The sequence below is a fragment of the Somniosus microcephalus genome, chromosome 9, assembly GCF_052327205.1.
Source record: "Somniosus microcephalus isolate GS21.2 chromosome 9, FLI_Smic_1.0, whole genome shotgun sequence".
Taxonomy (NCBI): domain Eukaryota; kingdom Metazoa; phylum Chordata; class Chondrichthyes; order Squaliformes; family Somniosidae; genus Somniosus; species Somniosus microcephalus.
Genome location: NC_140995.1, coordinates 129,247,483 through 129,272,875, shown reverse-complemented (window position 1 = coordinate 129,272,875; position 25,393 = coordinate 129,247,483). Strand labels below are relative to the sequence as shown.

General features: G+C 43.6%; 1 protein-coding gene across 3 annotated transcripts in view; it reads right to left on the bottom strand.

Annotated features, from left to right (window-relative positions):
- Positions 1-3,623: 3,623 nt before the first annotated feature.
- Positions 3,624-25,393, bottom strand: part of LOC147112682 (uncharacterized protein KIAA0408-like) — a 46,513-nt gene continuing 24,743 nt past the window's right edge. Inside the window, exons 4-7 of one of the 3 annotated variants that reach the window (XM_085997174.1) lie at positions 23,986-24,336; positions 23,813-23,892; positions 20,945-22,316; positions 3,624-4,495 (exon numbers count right to left, since the gene is read on the bottom strand). In XM_085997174.1, the coding sequence (XP_085853300.1) occupies positions 4,313-4,495; positions 20,945-22,316; positions 23,813-23,892; positions 23,986-24,336 (1,986 nt within the window). In that variant the 3' untranslated portion in view covers positions 3,624-4,312. Of the gene's footprint in view, positions 4,496-20,884; positions 22,317-23,812; positions 23,893-23,985; positions 24,337-25,393 lie in introns of all 3 variants that reach the window. The other 2 variants (XM_085997175.1, XM_085997173.1) reach the window with 2 other exon arrangements.

The following is a 25,393-nucleotide window of genomic DNA, read 5'->3' as shown; positions in this document are numbered from 1 at the left end:
GAGGACAGCAATCTAGTATATTCATGTGAGTTGTCCCAGGATGATGAAGATGATGACTCATCTGAACCATTATCACCCCTACCAGGTCACGCACGTGGTCCCTCCGAACTGAGCCAAATCAGTCTGGACGCAGAAAAACTTCCCAAGGTACTCGAGCCTTTAGAAGTCAACAATGCTGGTCCTGAAGTTACGAAAATTCAAGCTGTTAAGTCCAGTGAAGGACTATTAGATGAGTCACCCCAGCAACGAAAACCTACTACACCACCGAAAACTACACCACCGAGGCGTTATCCGGACCGAGTCAGGAGGTGCAGGAGGCGCCGCCTCAGAGACTGAATCTGTGAACTGTTTTTACATGAAGTTGTGTATATATGTTATGATGTTATGTTTAATGGGAAATATATACTGTTAAGCTAAAAAGGGAGGATTGTAGTGTATGTAACCGTTCCACCTTTAAGAGAACTATTTTAAGAGTTGCACTACTTTATCTTGGCTGCTGTATACTGTAATACCGGTGGTGACCACACCGGTATAGAAGTGCTGTGTAAGGATTTATGGGGCAGTTCCGCCCTGACCTTCAACCAGTAAAGACCTGTTAAAGTTTACTCTTGTGGTCTGTGTAGTAATTCTCATTATAACACACAGACTTAACAAAAACCATCTCCTGAAATCTAACACAGAATTAGAACACAAGTAGGAGCAGAACCAGGCTACACGGCCCCTGGGCCCGCTCCACTACCCACAGGGCCATGACCATTCCGAACCTAGACTCATGTCCAATTTCCTGCCCACTCCCTGTAACCCTTAATTCCCTTCACTTCTAGGAAACTATCTATTTCTGCTTTAAATTTATTTATAATTAATGTATAATTTATGGTGGGAATGGTAATAGAAAGCCATACCAGTTTCTGAGAATTCCTCACTGTGGGTAGGGGTGGGGGTGCTGAAAATCTGGTCGTGGTCTGACTCTCACAGTGAGAAGCAAGTCCAGGCGTGTATTGGCAGAATGGCAAAAAAAAACCCACTGCAAATAGTGTTTCCCAGCCGCATAAATCATTAGTCAAACTCACCAGACTCTACAGGTTCGGAAACATCTCACTTTCTCCTGTATCAAATTATCGCCTTATAAAGTTATCCTGAGTGCATTGTGAATATCAAAGCAAGAAACTAGGATCTGCAGCGTCAATGGTCCTCATTATTATGTATTGAAATTAGGGCATTCAGGACTCAGGGCAGATATCGCGGGAAGGGCCAACAAGTGTGAGAGAACTCGGGAAGTGACTTAATGGCAGAAAATGGGCAGAAACGGCTTCTGTCATAAAAATTTCTAACCCTGTTTATACATTGGTATTTGCTATTCATGGTTGACAACAGAGGACTATAGTAAAAATAAATAAAAGGCAACATGATGCGTATCTGATTCCGTGGGAGGTTAATTTTACCCTAATCCACCTGACAGGAAACTGACATGATCAGATCAGCCGCCTGTTTTAAATGCCGCTCGATTTTACTTTCCATTGACTTGAATGGTAAATGATTCCCTGAAAACCCATGCGCCAGAATTAGCTGACCATTGGTATGTTAAGCCTGATGTGGCCAAGGAAGGTAACTACACTGCCAACTTCATATCCAATGATGCTGACTGGTAATAATGATAGCTGCTGGATTACATCATTCCAGACTCTTGTCTCTGATAGTGTTGGGCACAGATTGACAGTATTGAACTTCAACTCGTAGCCCACTACAGATGAGTTTGCTCTCTATTACTGTGTGGAGCACTGGTAAGCATACTAATTTGTCAGAAGTTCTTTCCTATTCTAAAGTATAAAACCGTATCGGAGATCAGTGCGACCATGTCAGTTTTTGATTTAGATTTTTTTTAAATGCCCTCAAAGTCATTTTGTAAGCCAATCAAACTATGGCCCGGATTTTGCCATCAGTGGCGAAGCGAAGGCGTTTGCCATTGGCCCCGAAGTAAGTTATGCACAAAGAGCTCGCGATCTCTGTGTCGAGAATTTTGGTTTTTCCGACGCGTAATTCAAATCAACAGAAGTTACTGGATTCCCAGCAAAGTGCTGCTGTGTCATCAACAAAGATGTCTAAGCAGCCAATAAAAACGCAGAATTCTCACAGACAGCGAATCAGGGAGTGAGTAAGCTCCTAAAATTCTAACTTTCAAAAAATGTTAGAGAGTGCAAATCAAAGATTGGGGCTCTCACATGGGGAAAAGGGAAACCTGAAATAAAGATGAACAAATTTAAAAAATAAAACCATTTTTTTAAAGATTCTTAAAACATTTTTTTTTATTAAAATGGATAAATTTGACACGGCACAAAATTAAAATGAGTTTTTCAGGGCCATAACCTTTGTTTAGCAGCCAATACACTGTAAAAAACCCAGTTACACCTAATCCAAAAGGTCTAACTTTTAATGGGGTATTTAACAGCATAATTACTGCAGAAGAGACTAGTTTTTGTCAGTTTCCATGATTTGAGAGATTTCAGTGATTGCCCTCTGTGGGGAAGGTGGTGGAGGCACAGTGCAGCCAGTGTCGGAGCAGAGAATGACAGACCACAACTTCAGGATTTCTGCGTTAGGCTGTGCCTGCGCTAAACCCTGAAGTTGCGGTCAGTTTCAGAGGCGAAATGACGGCGGGCACTGCCAGTTTGCCGTCATCAGGTCCGCAAATTCTGGGTCTATATATTTTTAAGGGAATGAAGGAAGGTGGCCGTTTCAGTTCATTTTCAGAAGGTATAGAAACTAAAGGATAGGTAGAAAAAAGGTCAATTTCAAATTTTTAAAAGGACAAAGAATGGGAAAATGAGAATGAGAAATAACATCCATTGATTTAAAGCTGAAGCTGCCTTGTTATAAAAGGCAAAAGAGTTGTATCATCTGAAATCAGAATATATACAGGCTGCCTTCGTAAATGTGAAAAATGGGGGAAGAGAATATTAACTTTCTAGCAGTGGAAAAGCATGGGCGTAGACATATTTGGACATGGGTAGTACACTTTCATTCAAAATGTTTCACAAATTCCAAGATCATCGCAGTAGTTTTTAACATTCCTTGGTACAACAGGAAAACTTAATACAAATTTTGGTTAATCAAAGTGGGAAATGAAAACTGTTGAATACTGAATGACACAGTGAGTTAGAAAACATTTTTCACTCTGGTACTTGGGTTGGAATCTGCCCAGCCAGTTGTGTCGAGTGTATTTCTTGGTAATATGTGTAAAGGTGCCACAAACAAAACAAGTTTGGTTAGTCTCAATCTAGTTCTCAGAGACAAGGCCACAGGAAAAAAAAAGTACCCAGAGTTAGCTGAGCAATTGCACTCAAAAAGCCTTAAGGATAGAGTGTGTGAGAAATGGAAACGCCAGGCGAGAATAGTACCAATTGCATTTTTGAGGTTGGCGTTGAAACATGTTACAAGAGGAGTGTAAAAGGAGCTGTACAGAGTATCAAATCTACCATCTCTGGCCTTGGATAATTCGGTGTTATCTCTAGAGGGCCAATTTTACTAATGGGGGCTCCCAGCATGGAGTGCATTTCAGGAAACCATGGGAAGCATTATAGGATAATGCAAAGTTAAACTGCAAAATTACAATATAAAATCTTAAATACCCGAACTACAGTCAGTTTTATTTTTAATATTGTACATTTTTTTTTTACAGTTGGGAACAGGCGAGCAACATTTTGTTCTTCAAAGTGCCTTAAATGAATAATAATGTCAAGACACATTTAAAATGAAATAGTGAAGCTGTCTCATTGCTCGGTTTTATATTTCCACATCATAATGGAAAGAAAGACCTGATTGGAATTAAACTTGCTCCTGATCATAAACCGGTAATATAGATGGTAAGTGTTATCTAAATTCCCACAGACATAGCTGCAAGTTTCAACTACACATGCATATACAAACACATTAGCATGCAAATAACTGAGCTTTCTGCTCCTCATAGAATACAGCTGATGTACAAGTTTACAACAAAATACAGAATTGTACAGTAAACATTGTAAAATAAACATTCACTTATTTTTAACTAATAAATACACATTGGAAAATAATTAATTTGTAATTCATAATTTAATTGATACAGATACGCAAAGTGTGTAGATTCAGATGGTCAATGTTAAGTACTGGAGACTACCAATCACAATTTTAACAAACTTTTCCTTCTTAAGCCATTTTGAAATCAGGTGAAGGATACCTTCTGTGTAATGTTTTCTAGGATTGAAATGTAGCATCATTTAAGAAAGTCAGTATGCAGATGAAGCACTTTCTAACCTGCTTGGTGCACTTAAAAATGTTATATGATTGAAGTTTTTATGTCAAATAAGAAAGCTTGACTGTGTTTCTGTGCAGCTCGGTTAAGTACAGCTGGTGCAGATGGTGATCTTGTTGCCCATCGTGATGGTAAGCGGCGGTTCTGTGGTCTCGTAGGACGTGAGAAGCTCACCCCATTCAATCTCATTGTCACAGGTGGCAAGGTCTAAAAGAAAGAGGTTTGGGATGGCAGGATGAAAAGTTTACTGCAATTCTACAACATCCAATGTCATATTATAAAATCTGATACATCTGATATAACACTATATAAATATAATAACATCTGATATAGCATACCATGATAAATTTATAAAAACATTAGTTAGGCCCTAGTTACAGTATTGTGTGTAGTTTCCAACACCCTCATTATAGAAAGGACATTTAAGCCATAGAACGCATACAAGGTATGGAAAACTATAGTTATGAGAGACTTGAGATGCTGGAAATATTTCCACTGGAACAGAAGGTTTATAAAATCATAGAGGTTTATAAAATTATGAAGAGTATCGATAGAGTACATACGGAAAGATTATTTTCTCTGATTGGGGTGTCTGTGGGGGTGGGGTATTAATTTACAATTGTCACAAAGTGAAGAAAGTGGTTAGAAGAAACTTCTTTACACAGAGGATTGTTGGAGCATGGAATGCTTTGTCACAGGGAACGTTTGAGGCATAAACCATTGCATCTTTTATTGGCAAATCAGATTAATATTTGAAGTCTTTTGGTTTTGGATTGCTCTTGCAAAGAGCCAGCAGAGACAAATGGACTGAATGGCATCCTTCTGTGCTGTGTTTACATCTGATATAAAATAACACTATAAGGAGATTTTCTTGGGTCAGTGCCCAAGCGTACTGGATCGCCTGAGCCTGGGCGCAGTGGATATCAGGATACCGGGCAGGTTGGAGTGCACACCTGTATGGAACACATCCAATCTTTCATCCATTAATTTAAATGGAGAAAAATATCCCCATATAACATCCCGCTCAAATTTTTCACAACATTCAATACCATTGACTATGCCTCTCCTCCATTATCCAGATTTGTGGGATTGCCCTCAAATGGTTCCATTCTTATGTATCCAACACAGTCAGCATATCTCCAGTTTCTCTTTTGTCCACTTCAGCATCACCTCTGGGGTCAACCGGGGATAGATCCCTGGTGCTGCCTTTCCCCTGTCTACATGCTGCCTCTTGGCAACAATATCCAGTCACAGGGTCAGCTTTCACACTTATGCTAAGGATACCCAGCTCTATGCCTGCTCCACTTTTCTTCACCATCTCCATGCCATCTGGTATCAACTCCTGGATGAGTCATATTTTTCTCCAGCTTAACATTGGAAAGACCAAAGCCACCATCTTCAGCTCCCACCACAAAGTCCACTCTCTTGCCAAAGACTCCACCCACCTCCCTGACCACTCTGTAAGACTGAACCAAACTGTTTGTAATTTTGTCATTCTGTTCAACACTGAGCTGAGCTTTAAAGTGCTTATGCTATCCATCAACAAGACCATTTACTTGCACTTCCACAACACTGCCCACCCTCAACCCACCTGCTACAGAAACTCATTTTCATGTCCTACTCATCTACCAAGCCGTCCTCACTGACCTAAACTGGTTCCCCGTCCCCAACACATCAAACTAAAAATCCATATCATCATCTAAATCTCTCCTTGGCCTTGTCCTACCTACCTCGGGAATCTCCTCCAACTCTATAATCCTTCCTGAATGCTCTAGTCTTCTTTGCATCTCTTCCTTTTCCCCACCATTGATGATAGAGCTTTCAGCTGCATCCGCCTTATTTTCTGGAATGCCCTTTCTAAGCCTTCCCACTTTGCTGTGCACCTTTGAAAGCCTTCTCAAAACCCAAACTTCAACCAAGCTGTCAGTCACTTCTACTAATCTCTCCCTTCCAGACTCAGCATCCATTATCCTTACCCATAGGTGTGAAACTGCTTGGGACATGTATTTTTGTTAAACACACAACAGAAATACAAGTATTTGTATTGTTGTTGATATAGCACACCAATTGAACTGACAATACTTAACTAACCATCAAAATCTCAAAGTTGGCATATTTAAAAAAGTACATAAAAATGGGTATATTAGGCATTAATTATTTTCTGTTTACAGTCTCATGAAGTCTATTATTTAAACCTTGTAAAACCACGGTGAGTCTCCAAAGCAATATTGGTAACACTAAAGTTTTCAATTATTTCTGGTATAATTTCTGAGACCATATTAGACATCATATCATCCGCGGCAACCGGAGCTTATACATCTCGACGATGTGTTCGGCGAGTCGGGCGGAGGCAGCGCAGCTGCAGTAAGCAGCAGCAGCAGCTACGACAACTCGCTACAGCACGTCGGCCGGCAGCTCCTCGGCGGGAAGCTCGCAGTCCGACTGGGAGGAGGGAGAGCCGGGCATGGTGGCCAGAGGCCGGACCGTGAGCGGGAGAAGCAGGCCACCATATCGTGGAGCCGGCAACAGTGAGGAGACAGCGGTGACGGAGCGGCTGAGGGACATCGCGTTCCCACTGCCATTGGATGCCATTGAATTGACTTTTCTGAACATGGCGCTGGAGAATAGCGACGTGTCTCTGTGAGCTCCCACAGCTTATTGTGGGAGTTATCGGGGAGTAAGCATTCCATTGTACTAGTTACATATGGCAAATGAAATTGAAATTGAAATAGTTATTTGGTCATTTTGGAAAAATATCTTAAACTGCAACGGTTGCATGCTTAAAAGTTCGGTACAGGAATGTACATCTTTGTTTATGGTTACAACTTTTTGAATCTCCAGACAAAAAAACAGAAACAATAAAATAAAACAGAAAACAAAGAATACAGTAAAGCACTGCTCATATAGGTCCTGAATTTGCCCGTGCCCAGCGGCGAGTCCCACTGTAAATTAGCTGGGAGCACAGCAGAGGGGACGGAAAATCATCCAGCACCCATATATGTTGATCTCAATCTAGACTGCCGATTTGCACAGGGGGCTAGTTGAGGCAGATGCTACATAAACTGCAAACGTAGCCCCTAGCGTCAGAAGGGATGGAGCCATGAGGAGGGGATTCCCATGCTGGGAAATGCCTCAGTACTAGCCTCCCTATCTCTTAGCATCCTGGAAAGTGGGATTAACCTGCTGTACAGGCACGCTCAGTCATTAATCTGAAATGTACTGCTAACTGATAGGTCTGTTGTGAAAGCTTACTGGCTCAATCCTTGGTTGGCTGCTGTTACAGTCCTGTTGTATCCTGATAAGTTAAATGACTGCATTGTATTTTACTTATTGTACCACATTCCCTCTAAGCTGTGCGACTGCGCAGTAATGGGAATGGTCCAGCGCAGGCCGCTCACCGGCTTCTCCATTGTAAATACCATGCAGGCATGGAAATTTAAAGGGACCGCGCATTAAAAGAAACAGGCCGTACAGAACAAAGCGCAGCTTACAGGAAACATTGCCACTGAATACAACAAATGGGCTCTTTCCACCATTACAATTGGTAGAAAGTCCTTAGCCCATAAAATAGTATTTTTAAAATGAAAACTCAGGAGTAGAAATTGAGTCAATTCCTTAAAAATAATCAACTTACATAATATAATGCTTTAATGTAGAAAACACCCCAAGATGCTTCAGAAGTGAAACAGACACCGAGTTGTTAATATCACTGCTAACTCCATACAACACTTATAGAAAATACAGGAAATTTTGTGCTATCCGGCACCGATGGGACCGAGCTGCTGCCGTTCCCTCAAAACCGCCGGACACTCCAGAGTTAATGTTGAAACATCTCCGTATGAATCAACAAACCCTGTTGCTTAGCAACAGCCTCTAAACAGTCGGCAAGCGTCTCTGTAGCATCTCTAGCTGAAGCTGTTGCTTAGCTACAGACCTTACAGAGCTTGACTGTTCAAAAAAAGCAAAGAAAAGAAACGAAAAGAATAAAAAACGGCTCCTGATTTTTGCCGGTGGCTCAAGCTTGCCGGACGGTTCTCCTCCGGATAACTCAAAGTTTCCTGTACATACCAATTTAATTTAGAATGAAACAGAATTAAGTTAATTCATACATACTTCTTTAGAACAGTGCATATATGCTGCAGTTACAACGTAGACAAGGGTATTTTAAGCAATGTTTGCAAGTTTGCAGATATCAAAACAGGAGACAGTGCAAATAATGAAGAGCAGTGCAACCAGATTCAGAAAGACTTATATTTTAGGTATCTGGACCAGTAGTTGGCTGATTAGAACATAAGAACATAAGAAATAGGAGCAGGAGTAGGCCAATCGGCCCCTCGAGCCTGCTCCGCCATTCAATAAGATCATGGCTGATCTGATCCTAACCGCCAATCTACTATCACAGAACCATCTCCTGAATCTAACAGAATTAGACACACGAAATAGGAGCAGGATCAGGCTACACGGCCCCTGGGCCCACTCCGCTACCCACAGGGCCATGTCCGATCCGAACCTAGACTCATATCCAAATTCCTGCCTGCTCCCCGTAACCCTTAATTCCCTTTACTTCTAGGAAACTGTCTATTCCTGTTTTAAATTTATGTAATGATGTAGCTTCTACAGCTTTTTGGGGCAGCATATTCCATGGACCTGCCACCCTCTGAGTGAAGTAGTTCCTCCTCATCTCAGTTTTGAAAGAGCAGCCCCTTATTCTAAGACTATGCCCCCTAGTTCTAGTTTCACCCATCATCGGGAACATCCTCCCCGCATCCACCCGATCCAACCCCTTCACAATCTTATATGTTTCAATAAGATCGCCTCTCATTCTTCTGAACTCCAATGAGTAGAGTCCCAATCTACTCAACCTCTCCTCATATGTCCATCCCCTCATCCCCGGGATTAACCGAGTGAACCTTCTTTGTACTGACTCGAGAGCAAGTATGTCTTTTCTTAAGTATGGACACCAAAACTGTATGCAGTATTCCAGGTGCGGTCTCACCAATACCTTGTACAACTGAAGCAATACCTCCCTATTTTTATATTCTATCCCCCTAGCAATGAAAGCCAACATTCCATTGGCCTTCTTAATCACTTGCTGCACCTGCATACTAACCTTTTGAGTTTCCTGCACCAGGACCCCCAGATCCCTTTGTACTTCAGTACTTTCCAGTTTCTTGCCATTAAGATAATAACTTGCTCTACGATTTTTCCTGCCAAAGTGCATAACCTCACACTTTCCAGTATTGTATTCCATCTGCCAAATCTCTGCCCACTTACTTAGCCTGTCAATGTCCCCTTGCAGGTTTTTTATGTCCTCCTCACTCACTACTTTCCCTCCCATCTTTGTATCATCTGCAAACTTTGATATGTTACACTCGGTCCCCTCCTCCAAATTGTTAATATAGATTGTAAAGAGTTGGGGACCCAGCACTGACCCCTGTGGAACACCACTAGTTACTGATTGCCAGTCTGAGAATGAACCATTTATCCCAACTCTCTGCCTTCTGTTAGATAGCCAATCCTCTATCCATGCCAGAATATTACCCCCAATCCCGTGATTTTTTATCTTAAGCAATAATCTTTTGTGTGGCACCTTGCCAAATGCCTTTTGGAAGTCTAAATACACTACGTCCACTGGTTCCCCTTTATCCACCCTGTATGTTACTTCCTCAAAGAACTCCAGCAAATTTGTCAAACATGACTTCCCCTTCAGAAAACCATGCTGACTTTGTCCTATTAAATTATGATTATCCAAATGTCCTGTTACTGTCTCCTTAATAATGGACTCCAAAATTTTACCTACCACTGATGTTAGGCTAACCGGTCTATAGTTTCCAGCCTTCTGTCTACTGCCCTTTTTAAATAAGGGTGTTACATTAGCAGTTTTCCAGTCTGCCGGGACCTTTGCTGAGTCCAGGGAGTTTTGGAAAATTATTACCAATGCATCCACAAACCCTACCGCCACTTCCCTCAAGACCCTAGGATGTAAGCCATCAGGTCCAGGTGATTTATCCGCCTTGAGTCCCATTATTTTACCGAGTACCACTTCCTTAGTGATTTTGATCGTGTTTAGCTCCTCCCCCCCTATAGCCCCCTGTTTGTCCAATGTTGGGATATTCTTAGTGTCCTCTACTGTAAAGACTGATACAAAATATTCATTCAGTGTTTTTGCCATCTCCATATTTCCCACCATTAATTTCCCAGTCTCATCCTCTAAGGGACCAACATTTACTTTAGCCACCCTTTTTCTTTTTATATAAATATAAAAACTCTTACCATCTGTTTTTATATTTTTTGCTAATTTACTTTCATAATCTATCTTCCCTTTCTTAATCAATCTTTTTGTTATTTTTTGCTGTCTTTTAAAGTTTTCCCAATCCTCTATCCTCCCACTAGATCTGGCTACCTTATATGCCCTTGTTTTTAGTCAAATACTATCCTTAATTTCTTTACTTAGCCACGGATGGCTGTCTTTTCTTTTACACCCTTTTCTTCTCAGCGGAATATATGTTTTTTGGAAGTTGTAAAATAACTCCTTAAATGTACACCACTGATCATGTATCGTCTTACCCTTTAATCTATTTTCCCAATCCACTCTACTCAATTCCGCTCTCATACCTTCATAGTCTTCTTTATTCAAGCTTAGCACACTTGTTTGAGATCCAACCTTCTCACCCTCTAATTGAATATGGAATTCAACCATGTTATGGTCACTCATTCCAAGGGATCCTTTACTAGGACATTTTTAATTAATCCTGTCTTGTTACACAGGACCAGATCTAAGGTTGCTTGCCCCCTGGTCGGTTCAGTTACATACTGCTCAAGAAACCCATCCCTAATACACTCAATGAACTCATCCTCAAGGCAGCCCTGCCCAATTTGATTTGTCCAATTAATATGATAGTTAAAATCCCCCATAATTATAGATGTTCCCTTATTACAAGCCTCAACTATTTCCTGATTGATACTCCGTCCAACAGAGTTGCAACTGTTCGGAGGCCTATAGACTACGCCCACTAGTGTTTTTCCCCCTTATTATTCCTTACCTCCACCCAAACTGTTTCATTATCCTGATCTTTTGACCCAATATCATTTCTCTGTATTACAGTGATTCCTTCCTTTATTAACATAGCCACCCCACCTCACCCTTCCTGATCGTTAAATAACCTGGTATATTTAATTCCCAGGCATAGCATGGGAGAAAGAGGGAGTATGTGTTAAATGGAATAATCATAGTGACCTGAGCAGAAAATTGAACTATTTATTATATTTCTATTAAATTATCAGCATAGGCCTGGAATTTTTGCTCGGTTGCGATTTTTCTTCAGCGCAAATCGACGGAAATCGGCAAAACCAGTACAGAAGATTGCGGAATTTCGAGTGCAAATTATGTCCAGCGTAAATAGAGTTTCCACGATCTTTTGCACTGGTTTAAAAATCAAACTAACCACCATTGCAAGTTTCCGCTAGTTGCGCCAGTTTGCAGGCCTTCGAGGAGGCTCTTAAAAGTAAGCTTTTTGGGCCGAAGAGCACTAATAAGCACATTTTAAAAGTTAATTTTTTTTTAAATGCAAAAACTAAGAAACTGACTACTGTCCACCTATATAACCAGCTAATGATTCTGTATAGCTTTTTAAAGTCAATTTCAGTTATTTAAAATCAGGTTACTCACAGGTGGTAGACTAGACACTGATTAAAAATTCTTATTTTTTGGGATAAACCATTTTCAGCTGTATTAATAAAACTGAAACAAGTTACCACTTCTAATATTTTTTAAAGCAAAAAAGTTTTTTTAAAAAATTACATTATAAAATGTTGCCGGATTGCGCTGGTTCATGGCAGATTTTACGTTCAGCAATATACAAATGAATATGAGCGGAAACTTGAGGGGGTAAAAAAACTTCTCAAAACTAGCGCAATTTTGGGCACATTTTGTACCCGGATCACCGATTGTGCCCAAAGTGGAAACTCTACCCCATAATAGTGCTTAGGTTTCCTCTTCTGCACCTTGGTGGGGCAGAAGCCCTTATTGTAAAATTGGGCACTACCTTGCTAATGATTTTACATCCATTAAAATGAATGGTCACACAGTTATGAACAGCTTGTGCCTGAATTTGCAATAAGGGCTTCCGCCTTGCCATGTTTTTGCACCCATCAGATTGTTGCTGCCAGATGCCATCTAGAGTATTATGTGTAATTCTGGTCACCTAACCATAGGAAAAATATTGGTTTCTTTGAGAGTGTGCAGAAGCAAAGTGATTCCAGATCTCAGGAATCTAAGTTTGGGAAGTTTGGAAACGATGGCCGCGATTTCCCCTACCTGGGCGGGGTGAAGGCGGGAGATGGTGGCGGCAGGTGACGAACCCGCTTCTGTGGCGATTCCGGCCAAAAATAAGATCTTACCATTAAGGGCCTTGTTGGGCCCGCCCTGTGCGTTTCCCATTACAATTAATGGGAGCGGATCCGGTGACATCACTGGATGACGTGCTTCTTGCCGCTATATTTAAAGGGGCCATGACCCCGTTTGCTGATAGCTGGATTTTCTTTCATGAAGCTTGTGTTAGTGAGTGGAGGTCTGTACCATGACATCTGAAAGGCAGAGATCTGTGCCTTGTTTCAATGAGTCCCTCCAGCATCTTGTTGAGGGAGTGAGGGCACGTAGGGCGGTTCTCTTCCCTGCGGATGGCAGGAAGGGGCCTCCCCAACAGACTAAATCAGCGTGGCTTAATGTAACCGAAGAGATAACGGCGAATTCAGTAGTGCGTCGCACCTGGGTACAGTGCAGGAAAAGGTTTAATGATCTTCTAAGATCAGGAAAAGTAAGTATAAACCTATACTTACCTTGATGATGCTGTGCCTGTCATCACATCCCCACCACTGTGCATTGCCAACCGTACTCCTGCACAAAGTTACTCAGCCCAAGATCCCTTAGACCTTCATCCATCCATCTCTCTCTATTTACATTATAAGGTCCCCATCTTAATTTCCACCCCTCACACTCAGCATCATTGTTATGCAATGAAAGCAAGTAACAGCACAAAAGCAGGCAACTTGGTAGCGCCAAGCCACTCCATCAAAGTCTCCCTGTGAAGCTGTATGCCATTCCATTAATGAAGGTCATTCCATCAGTCTCTTTAAACCTTCTCTTCTTTGCCTCCTTGCAGGAAAAGATTGCCCACAATAAGAGGGAGAGGGAGAGAACGGGAGGAGGTCCTCAGTCCATCTTTCATTTGTCAAGCGCGGAGGAGGCAGCACTCGATATTGCTGGTGTGGTGGAGGCTCCGGAACTGGGAGATGGAGAGAGGGGCTCAGTAAAGAAGCTGGTGACAATTATTATCCATACAGTTGCATGCCTTTCATCAGTCACTCATGTGGGGTGTTATGTGAACAGAAAATTAATGGTGATGATTTGTATAATGGTATGTGTCACATATTTAATCATGTCTTTACTCTCCAACAGCTCCATCAGGAGCCGCCCCCCCCCCCCCCCCGTCCAAGAGCAAGAGGAACAAAACTCCTCAAAGGAGCCTTCTGCCTCTGAGGGCGCAGCGTCACCTCACAGTACGCAAACCAGCACCAGCGCAGATATGCACACCTCGGTGGGACCGTCGCAAGGTGGAATCGTGTTATCACCTGGTGTCTTACAACTCACAAGTGAAAGAGCAGGTGGTGGAGACAGGGACAGCAGTGGAGACTCCTCGTCAGAGGGCGCAGGACTCTCCTAGCTCTGCTCGGCTGCATGCAGACGCTGAGCCTCGGGGGCCATGCAAGAAGAGGGCGATCCTGGAGCTGCAGGAACAAATGCAAGAGGCTCTGACTGGTTTTGCGACTGCGCTGACTACGAGTGTGCAGATAATGGAAGAGTCCATCTCCAACATGAGCAACACCGTGGCACAGTCACTGGCATCTATAGCTTCCTCGATGGATAGGATGGCCACCTGCATGGAGGAATCACAGCACCAGTGTAATGACAACATGGTTTCTCTTCTAAATAGATGGTCATCTATGGAGGATAGATGGGCATCTATGGAGACGAGAAACCAGAGGCTCATAGACATCCTTTCTCGGAGGGATGTCAGTATAGACGTGGGCCCTAATGTCCGCACTGTAGTGCAGCAAGGTGGTCTCCAGCTTCTTGCTAGCAGGGAAGTGCGGGTATCCCATGAGAAGGATGATGGTGGGAGGGGACATGTAAGTGGGGGCTCCGCTCCAACATCCACCCCCTTTGCCAGCCCCTCAGTCAGAGCCATAGATGCCTCCCCGGAGAGTGATGGCTGAGTCTGCCCCTGCACAGTCGCAGGGGGAGCAGACATTGGCGGGGCCCTCACAGGCTCCAAACCCCAGAGGACGACCGCCAAAGGCATCTGAGCAGTTGCAGCAGGGAGGTGAGGAGGCTGCCTCTGCCTTTGCTGAAGCCACAGGGGTAGCAGCACGTAGAAGCACCTGGAAAAGAAAGATCCCACATGAACAGTCATTAAGGTTTTCACTCGGGTGTGTTTATCAGTATCATTGTGATGGTTGTACAAACATGGAGCTATGTAATTAAATCATTTATTTCTCTCACTTTGCAGAAGCAGCCAAATGTGTGAGATAGAATGGAGGTGGCAGAGTGTATGGTCAGGGCTGATTTCATCATCAGCACCATTGCTGCATGCCCAAAGAAGGAAGTAGTCATTGATTGAATGGTTTATGTTGCTGGTGTGGGATGATGCCAACATATGGTCGCCTGTGCCAGGCAAATATGTGAGATCCACAAAGTTACTGGAACCTGGCATTTATGAGGGCGTCCCTGGTCTTAACGGCTGTGCCGGCTCCTCCAGGTCTTCCTCTTCGGCGTTCTCAACCTCATGTTGCTCCTCTTTCGATGACACTCTTCGCTCTGCACCATCTTCATCATCTAGCACCAGTCCTCGCTGCTGAGCGATATTGTGATGGGTGCAACACACCACAACTATTAAAGTCATAGGGGTCGATTTTCCTGAAACTGTCGGGAAGAAGGCGGGACTACAACTTTCGGGTTTTAGACCCGCCTACTTCGACGTCCGGCCAATTGGCGCGATTTTCCCTTGATTGACCTTGTTGAGTGCGGGCTCAGCAGGCCAATTAAGGGCCACCCGGCAACAGGTGACATCACAGACTGCAATTTCATCTGTCAAGAGTTCTTGACAGATAAAATATCAGTGTTTCACAGCTGTTTGAAGCTGTGAAACACTGACAGTCTGAGTTCTAACATGAGTCCTTCTGCACAGACTCAGTTAGAACTCTCAGCAGCACTCAAAGCCGAAGGCTGTCACTTTTCACAGATCGCGGCCGTTCAGCTTTAAGTGCCGGCTGAGTGATGGGCTCCCGACGGCTACAGGAAGAAAGGCTGTTAAGGTAAGTACAGGTAAGTAAAAGTTCTTTACACACTTTAGACACACCAAACACACTTACCTTTGCACTCATGCACCCATCACTCACCTGAGCACTGACATCGTGACCCCTCCAACTCCTTCAACCCGACGGCCCGCCTGCTCTAACCTGGCGTGGTTTGGAGCCATTGGGAATCCCATACGAAACCCCTCAAAATAGGGATTAGGCTAAAAACTGCCTGTTAACAGGCAGTTAATTGGCACTAATCCCTTCCCGCCTGGTTTCGGCGGGTCCCAGTGCGGGGCGGGTACCCGCCGCCCTTGAAACTTGCGTGGGGCGGGGTTTTGGGCGAGATGGTGTCGGGACCCCCAAATTCGGGATTTTCCCCCCCCCCCACGCGCCTGAAACCCCGCCTGACGGCTCCAGGAAAATCGACCCCATAGAGTTATACAGCACAGAAAGAGGCCCTTCAGCCCATCGTGTCTGCGCCGGCCATCAAGCCCTATCTATTCCAAACCCATTTTCCAGCACTTGGTCCGTAGCCTTGTATGCTATGGCGTTTCAAGTGCTCATCTAAATGCTTCTTGAATGTTGTGAGGGTTCCTGCCTCTACCATCCTTTCAGGCAGTGAGTTCCAGATTCCAACCACCCTCTGGGTGAAAAAGTTTTTCCTCAAATCCCCACTAAACCTCCTGCCTCTTACCTTGAAACTATGCCCCCTGGTTATTGACCCCTCTTCTAAGAGGAAAAGTTCCTTTCTATCTACCCTAGCTATGCCCGTTATAATTTTGTACACCTCAATCAGGTCCCCCCTCAGCCTTCTCTACTCTGCCTGTCCAGTCTCTCTTCATAGCTGAAACGCTCCAGCCCAGGTAACATCCTGGTGAATCTCCTCTGTACCCTCTCTAATGCAATCACATCCTTCCTATAGTGCAGCGACCAGAACTGCACACAGTAGCTGATCCCAATCCACTTTGGCCAGATCCTGCCGTATCATATTAAAATTGGCCTTCCCCCAATTTAGAACCTTTATTTCCGGTCCATCTTTGTCCTTTTCCATGACTACCTTAAATCTCACCGAATTATGGTCACTGTCACCAAAATGCTTTCCTACTGACACTTCTACCACTTGCCTGGCTACATTCCCTAGAATTAGGTCCAGTACTGCCCCCTCTCTTGTAGGACTTTCTACATGCTGGCTCAAAAAGCTCTCCTGGATGCACTTTAACAATTCCGCACCCATTAAGCCTTTCACACTCCGACTATCCCAGTTAAAATTGGGGAAGTTGAAATCCCCTACTATTATTTCTACACTTCTCTGAGATTTGCCTACATAACCATTCCTCTATCTCTCCCTGACTGTTTGGGGGGCCTATAGTACACTCCCAGCAAAGTGCTTGCCCCCTTTTTGTTTTTAAGCTCTACCCATATGGCCTCATTAGAGGAACCTGCTAAGATATCATCCCTCCTTACTGCAGTAATTGACTCCCTGGTTAATATTGCGACACCCCCTCCTCTTTTACACCCCCCTCTGTCTCGCCTGAAGATTCTATACCCCGGAATATTGAGCTGCCAGCCCTGCCCCTCCCTCAACCATGTTTCTGTGATAGTAACAATATCATACTCCCATGTGTTCATCAACACCTTCAATTCATCTGCCTTACTCGTAAGACTCCTTGCATTAAAATAAATGCCATCCAGCCTTGCCATACTCCCTTGTGCCGTTACATATGTGCTCTGCCTTCCAGACTGACTTGTTTTTTCCTCTATATTTGGCTGTGCATCACCCCCTACTGCATCTCTACTCCGTATCCCATCCCCCTGCCAAGTTAGTTTAAACCCCCCCCCCCCAACAGCAATAGCAAACCTCCCTGAAAGGATGTTGGTCCCGTTCTGGTTCAGGTGCAACCCGTCCGACTTGTACAAGTCCCACCTTCCCCAGAAACAGACCCAGTGATCCAGGAAACTAAAGCCCTCCCTCCTGCACCAACTCTTTAGCCACGCATTCATCTGCTCTATCCTCCTATTCCTATACTCACCAGCATGTGGCACCGGGAGTAATCCAGAGATTACAACCTTTGAGGTCCTGCTTTTTAATCTGCTACCTAGCTCCCTAAATTCTTGTTGCAGGACCTCATCCCTTTTTCTACCCATGTCGTTGGTACCAATGTGAACCACGGCTTCTGACTGTTTGCCCTCCCCCTTCAAAATGTCCTGCAGCCATTCAGTGACATCCTTGACCCTGGCACCAGGGAGGCAACATACCATCCTGGAGTCACATCTGCGGCCGCAGAAACGCCTGTCTGCACCCCTCACTATTGAGTCTCCTACCACTATTGCCCTTCCACTCTTACTCCTCCCCCCTTGTGCAGCTGAGCCACCCACAGTGCCGTGAACGTGGCTCTGGCTGCACTCCCCAGAGGAACTGTCATTTTCACCGTTTTCTAACACAGAAAAGTGGTTGTTGGGTGAGATGCACTCTGGGGCTTTCCTGACTACCTGCCTGCCCCCCTTCTTCTGACTGGTGGTCACCCATTCCCTCTCTGACTGCACTTTCTTAAGCTGTCGGGTGACCACGTCTAAAAACGTGCTATCCACGTAACTCTCAGCATCGCGGATACACCGCAGTGCCTCCAGCTGACGCTCGAGCTCCGAAAACCGGATCTCAAGTTGGCCAAACTGTTGGCACTTACTGCACATGTGGTCATCCTGACTGCAAGGAGCGTCTAGGATATCCCACATGCTGCAAGAAATAAACTTAAACTTGAAAAAAAAAACTCACCCACTACTCACCAATCAGCTTCTTCCCCTGCGCTGGTGTCACTTTCTGTACTGTGACGTCACTCTTGAATTCTGCCGCCGCTCCCGCTGTTGCCGCTGCTCAACTGGGCCTGAAAATCACCGACCTTTATTTTTTCCCACAGCCGCTGCTCCCTCGCAGGTCCGCTGCTCGACTAGGCCTGAAAATCACCGACCTTTATTTTCTCCCACAGTTGCTGCTCCCTCGCAAGTCCGCCACTCCCGCTGCTGCCGCTGCTCGACTGGGCCTGGGCTCGACTGGATACCCTCGCTGGTGCTTACTGAAGGGCCCCTCCAGATTTGTCCAGGCATCTGGATCGCATTTTAAGCAACGCTATAGTTTGCTCATTGATAGTTCTCGTGGAGATGAGGCTCTGATTGTACGTTCCATCAGCCTCATTCGCTGGCCTACTCAAAGGTGCCATCAGCCATGTCTTGAGGGGATAGCCTTTGTCCCCAAGCAGCCAACCTGAAAGACTGGTTGGCGGTTCGAACAGCTGAGGGACGGTGGAGTGGAGTAGGATGTGCGAATCATGGCAGCTGCCAGGGAACTTGGCGCACACATGTATGACGATTTTATTGTGGTTGCACACCAGCTGAACGTTTAGGGAGTGGAAACCCTTGCGGTTCACAAAAGCTCTCGGACTGTGATGGGGTGCCCTGATTGCCACATGTGTGCAGTCAATCACTCCCTGCACCCGTGGGAAGCCAGCCAGAGTGGCGAAGCCGATCGCCCGCTCAGTTACACTGGCTTGATGAGTGGTAAACTTTATAAACTTACCCGACTTGTTAAACAGGGCATCGGTGACCTGTGTGATGCATCTGTGTGCGGCAGACTGGGAAATGCAGCTAATGTCTGCGGCAGATACCTGGAAGGAACCTGAGGTGAAGAAGTTGAGGGCAAGGGTGACTTTGACAGCCACTGGTAATGGCTGTTCACCCCTTCCTCTGGGCTGCAGGTCTTCCTCTAGCAATGCGTAAAGGTCGGTGACCACCTGGCGCGATAGCCTGGTCTCCTTTGGCACTGCTGCTCCGTCATGTTTAGGTAGCTAATCCTCTGCCTATAGACCGTGTGCTGGGGGTATGGCTTCCGACACGGTGCATCCTTGCGCTAATGTCCTCCGCCCTGTGCAGCATGAGGAGAAGGTTGGCGCTCCTGTTGTTGCTGATGCTGGTGTGGTGGTTCTGCTGCTCCTGCGGCTGTTCCTCATCAGACTCGGAAGATCAAGATGAGAGAGCATGAATCGTGCCCATTTTGATTGTTGATATGCCAGATCCAGTTGCGTTGACAGAAGCAATCTGTCACTGGTCAGAAATTTTCTTCAAAGAAGGTTACAGTGAATATAGAGTTCACTACAAATAATTCCAAAGTATATGAGGCTGAAAATACTCTTCCTAACACTGAAGGATACAGCTTTTGACATTGGAAAGTGAACAGCTGTAAAATGGTAGCTTTTATACCACTTTTGCAGCTGTCACCTATTGAAAGCAATGGAGAGTCATTGAGAACCCGACTCCACTTACCTGGCGTGTTCCCCGAGGGACAGCAAACTCATCAAAAAGTTGGTAAAATTGTAAGTGCCTGCTTTTAATCCTCTTAAATAGCTTTAAACTGTCTGTTAAGTATCTTACTTAATTGGCACACCGCTTGGTGTCGGGTCTGCGATACACAGGCAGACCCGACAGTTGAGAAACTTACACGGAGGCGGGTCCAGAGTGGACTTCCGCCCCGCTGTCAATCAGGGCCATTTTGACAGCAGGCCTGCCTCCAAACCCGCACTCGCAGGGCTGGGAAGTTTCTGACCGATAAAACTTCAAGATGAGCTAATTGATATTTTCAAGATTATGAAGGAGACGGACAGACACATTTTTCACTGTAACAAAGTCCTCAGATACAGGAAGACAAGTTAAAAATTAGGAATAACAATAGAATTCCAGCAAGACATTTTTACACACAAGGTAATAGATTTGTGTAAGGGAAGTCAATTAAAGAAAATAGTATAAATAGATACAAGAGGTAACTGGATGCATTTCTGGGGCGAGAAAGAGTTAATGCGTATACTGAGAAGTTGGGTAAGATCAACATCAATATAAAGGGTGTTGTTGGGTCTAGTGGCTTTTTACAGTTCATAAAACTTCTTACGTGCTTATGATTGTTCGCCAAAATAGGGGGAAATAAAAAAGCAGGGGATAGACACTTCACCGCAGGTGGAATTAAAAAAACAGGTTAATCATCCTAGGTCATACTCATGCAAATTGCTGAGGTCACTTTAAAAGGGCATCATTAGAGGTTTGGGAACAGACATCTGCTCACTATGTTGACCAGAGAGAAAAACAGATTTAAATCAGAGGGGTAATAGTACCAACAATTACAATACAGGCTTACAGTTATAAAACGTCATTGTTGTACACGTGTCAAAACATTTAATTTACACAACAAAAGCTTACCACAGGTAATGAAGTTTCCTGCCCTGAGGCCCACTGGGATGGTCCTGATTTCCTCCTTACCTCTTGTTTTTCTTGATCTAGGTGAAGTATTTGAAAAAGGTGAGCAATCTTATTTGGATTTTCATGCAAAGATCCAGGATGAGATGTCTGTTGCTTTGTTCTGCTATCAGCAAAATTGGCAAATTTTTTCTTCACTTGAAAGGAAGGACTTGATGGTCTTTCATTGTTTCTCAATACTGTTTGGACAATATCAAAATTGGACCTTGCATACGGTGACTGCGTTGGACTGGAAAAATTATTTGGAATCAAGTCTACTTTGTCAAACATGTGCCTTTTGTCATTATCAGCCATCCAACCAGGAAATCCGTTGCTATGTTTGTCCTGTCCTGCTATTTTTGTGTTGGTGATGGAAGGTGACATATAAGGTCTAAAAGCTGAACCAGTATGCTTTGAAGAAAATTGTCTGGTGGCATGGACATTCCCTGCAGAGTGAAGTGAGAAGCTGGATCTTGGACAAGTAGTTGTCTCATTCTGTGTCAATTCCACTGATTTTCCATATACAACAGGATCACAGCTTTCAGTGTTTAAAGCAGTTTCTCTGAAGCTACCAGTATGTGTTGAAGGTACATCTAATGCGGACTGCATAAACACACCACTGGTATTGCAAACTCCTGTTGTCTTTGAAGTGCTTGAAAAGTTACACTCTGATGGATTGGATTTTGGAGACAGAGGTTTTGTTTGCCTAAGTCCACTGATGGAGTTTGGACCCAGGCTCTGCTCCTGCATCGGCAACATGATGTTTTTATCTGAAGAAAATGTTTTACCTGCTGAACCAAAAGACTTGTTTTCAGTTCCTAAATCAAATTTAGTTACATCACATGACCACCTGCTGTGGTAATTGTTTTTATTGCATTTAGGACCCGTGTCACATTTAATTTGTGGTGCTAAAGTCCGAAAAAGTCTTCCATCTATAAAAGATTTCTGTTCATTTTCCTGCAGCATTGCTTCAAATTTTCTTACAACATAAGGGCTATTGCAACTTTTTCCTGCAATATGATTTTGTGTTTTGTAGTTACTGTTATCTTCCTTCACAGCATCTTCATGATGCTGTGGAAATACTGAGAATGAACTTGCAAGGTACCAAGAGGATGTCCTTGGTGGAACTGGTGGAGCTATTTTCCTTGAGGGAGATGCATCATTTACGCCATGTCCTCCTGAAAGTCCAGGAGAAATTTCGTGCCCATCCCTATTGGAGTGATTCCACTTTTTCTCATTGTGTAGCTCTTCAGAACATTTTTGGTATTCTGAAAGTGTAGGACTTAATGCTTTAAATATATCATTTGACACGCAGCTATTCTCATCTGAGGAGGTTTCATTTCTTAAAAATGTATTTTCATGTTTTTTCTCTTGCAGATATGAAATTGATTTTGTTCTGGTTCAAAAAAAACATAAAATTGATGGTAGTTTTTTAATAACTGCGTGATTGATAACTGTAAAACGATAATGACATTTTTTTTGTCTTGGTGATGCAGTTTGGTAATTCTAGATTTACAGAATGTGAAGAATTCAAATTGCAGCTTCAGCTGTTATCCAAACTTGATTGGTTCTCACTAGGAGGATTTTACTAGTTCACAGTTAGGTTGTTAGATTGCTTCAAAGCAACACTCCAAATACTCCATCTTGGCAGATGGACAATAAATGCCATCAAATACACCGACTTCTGTATTGGGACTAATGATAGCAATAGAGAAGTCTACTTAGAGCAGATGGCATCATCTTCCTACTAGTGACAGAAATCAGGGGGAAAAAATCTGTGGGAAGGAGTCATAGCCATATTTTAGAGAACCCCAAGCCAGACAGTGGGAGTTGGGCACCGTGTAATAAGCACAGAATCTTGCCTAAGAGAAAAATGACTTTGTATATTCGCACACCCAGACATATAAGGACCGATTGTAACTGTGCTCACCCAGCAGAAACCGGACAGGCCGGCAGTTAAAGTGACCGTGGGACTTACCCGCTGCCTTCCCATGGGTTGCGAACTTAACCTATTCTTTGGAGCAGGCGAGAGGGACACTCACTGGAAGCCGGCAAGGTAGTTCTTTAAACATGAATCGGGGCCTGTCTGCCATTTTAACCGAAGGCCTGCGCGGGGAAACCATTGTGGCTTCCATGCTAGTCCAACCTGGTGGGGAGAGGAGCCTGGGCAAAGGGAGGACCAAAAAAGTAAGTGGTTTTATTTTATTTTTTTAACTTTCCTTGTGGAGTCAGGAGGAGCAGAAGTGCTTTTCCAGGCCCCAGAAAGAAAGCTGGCCCGGGCTGCTGTCCTCCTCCCCTGATTGCAAGGCCTTCCAGAAATCCCTCCCAACCCCACAGCAAAGGGCTAGGACCAATTCATTTGGGTCCCCGGCAGCAGCCTCTTGCCACTCGACATTCCGTGCCCGCCCGCCGGCCAGCTGCCGCTTCCAGCAGGACACTGATGGGGGGCCTATGCAGATGAGGAATGGGAATTAAAAGCTCTAGGGACTCATGCTGTGGAGGACAGGATCATTTGCTTTCCGCCTTGGCCCTCGTCTGCACGACTCTCGACCCGAGTTAAAATTGGCTCAATAGTTGGAAGAAAATGAGAGGGATCTTCCCCCCCAGCCAAAGCAAATGCCACTCCATTACAGTGCCCAGATTTTGTGGTCCATCTAAAGTGGCTCTTTTCAAAATCAAGGCTTTGCCCCATCAACTTCATGTAGGACGAACACCGTCTGCCAGCCCACCCTCTCAGTGCAATGCACCTGGTAAGAAAGTCCCTGAGAAAAGATTCAGCCCAGTTCTGCCCATGATATATTCTTTTCCCATCTTTTTTCTCCTTGATACTTTAATCTGCACACTATGAATAAATAGGAATTGCAACTTTAAATGTTTCTGATATATTGATACCTTCTGTGGTTCACTTTTTTCCGGACTTCCTCTTGGTAACTGCATAATTCTTCGCTTACTTTTGCTATTTCTTGTAAAGCCTGTGAAAATGATAAATAATTTGTAAGATATAGGTACCCAAATGTCAACAATGTTACTTGACACACTGTAATTTACAGAAATGGACTACTTACTGCATTCAGAGCACTGGAGTATTTCTTTTTATCATTCTCTGTATTTTGCAAATTTTCACTGCTACCACCTTCCTCTAAACTTTCAAGTGATAATTCCTCAATAAACAATGGGTCACTTGTACTCTTTCCTATGCCTTGATCTGTATCATTCAAAATAACTTCTTCCATCCCTGCACCAAGGGCCCTTGCACTGTTCATACGATTCTGGTCTTTTTCATCATGTGACTCATTGCATTCAAGACTGGAGGCATGTAAATTAAGCAGTACCCAATCATCTCTTTTTCTTTGTCTTTGTCCATTTCCTTGTCCATTCAATTTACACTCTTGTCTTGAATTTACGTCCCAGTAAATCTGTGCAGATTTAAAAAAATTATATTGATACAACATTTATTGTTTCAACAAGTAGATAACAAATATTTATGATTCAATAGTTCTCAATTGCAACTGAAATTATCACAAGCACCTAGGCACCCATGTCAAGCTCAGTTAATTAGCCATTAGAGATTAGGTGGTGCAATGTGTTGCCATGCTGTTCTTCCACCTCCAGAACCTAAGGTTGAGTCCAGAGTAGATCGAAGACAAGATTAGAAGCAGCGAATACTCATGCATTTTTTATGCCCTTCAAGTATTGACTGCTGGTGCCATGTCCAATGATTTTGTTTTTTGTAATGAATGTGCAAAGGGATTTTTTTCCAGAAAGACAAATAGTAAGCTTATACATATTATTGATGATCAGATCCCTTTTATTTATAAGAAGGAAAATGGAGGGTAATTCAATCTCTGCTGGTCTTTTGCACATCCATGTTGGTAATTCTGGAAATACACAGGTTGCCTACTTGTTCTATTAATCAGGGATGACACTTTGGAAGCTAAAGTAGCCCAAGAATTTTACTGAAATAAGGTGAATTAAAAGAATGGAGTAAATACATCTGTCTATTAAAATATTGTTTATATCCCAGCTCTTTCAAGTAGCTAAGTCTTTTGAAAAAATAATAAACCCCATGTGTAGAGAAAATATTCATACTTGAGCAAATTGATCAATGCCTTTAGTGCTACAAATGATGAAGAGAAGGAGAAGTTACAGCAAAATGAAGACAACTTAAGGTCTGAGTGATCCAAAAAGAACTGAATTACACTGTAGATAAGAATTAGTATAACATAACATCACCTCAATTATAGATTTAATAAAACAAAATCCTGTGGCTGTAGTTATGTGTTTGCCACTTTCACCTGTTACTAAACCCATAGATTATTTTGTCTTGATAATGCAGCAACTTTCCTTCCTCATCATCTTCATCTTGTAGCATTGAAGCCATTAATCAATGTATTCAATTATGAACCCTTTCTCTACTTATATGGAGGATGATTTTTCTCTTCTGCTGAAAGTAATGTTGAAAACATTAATAAC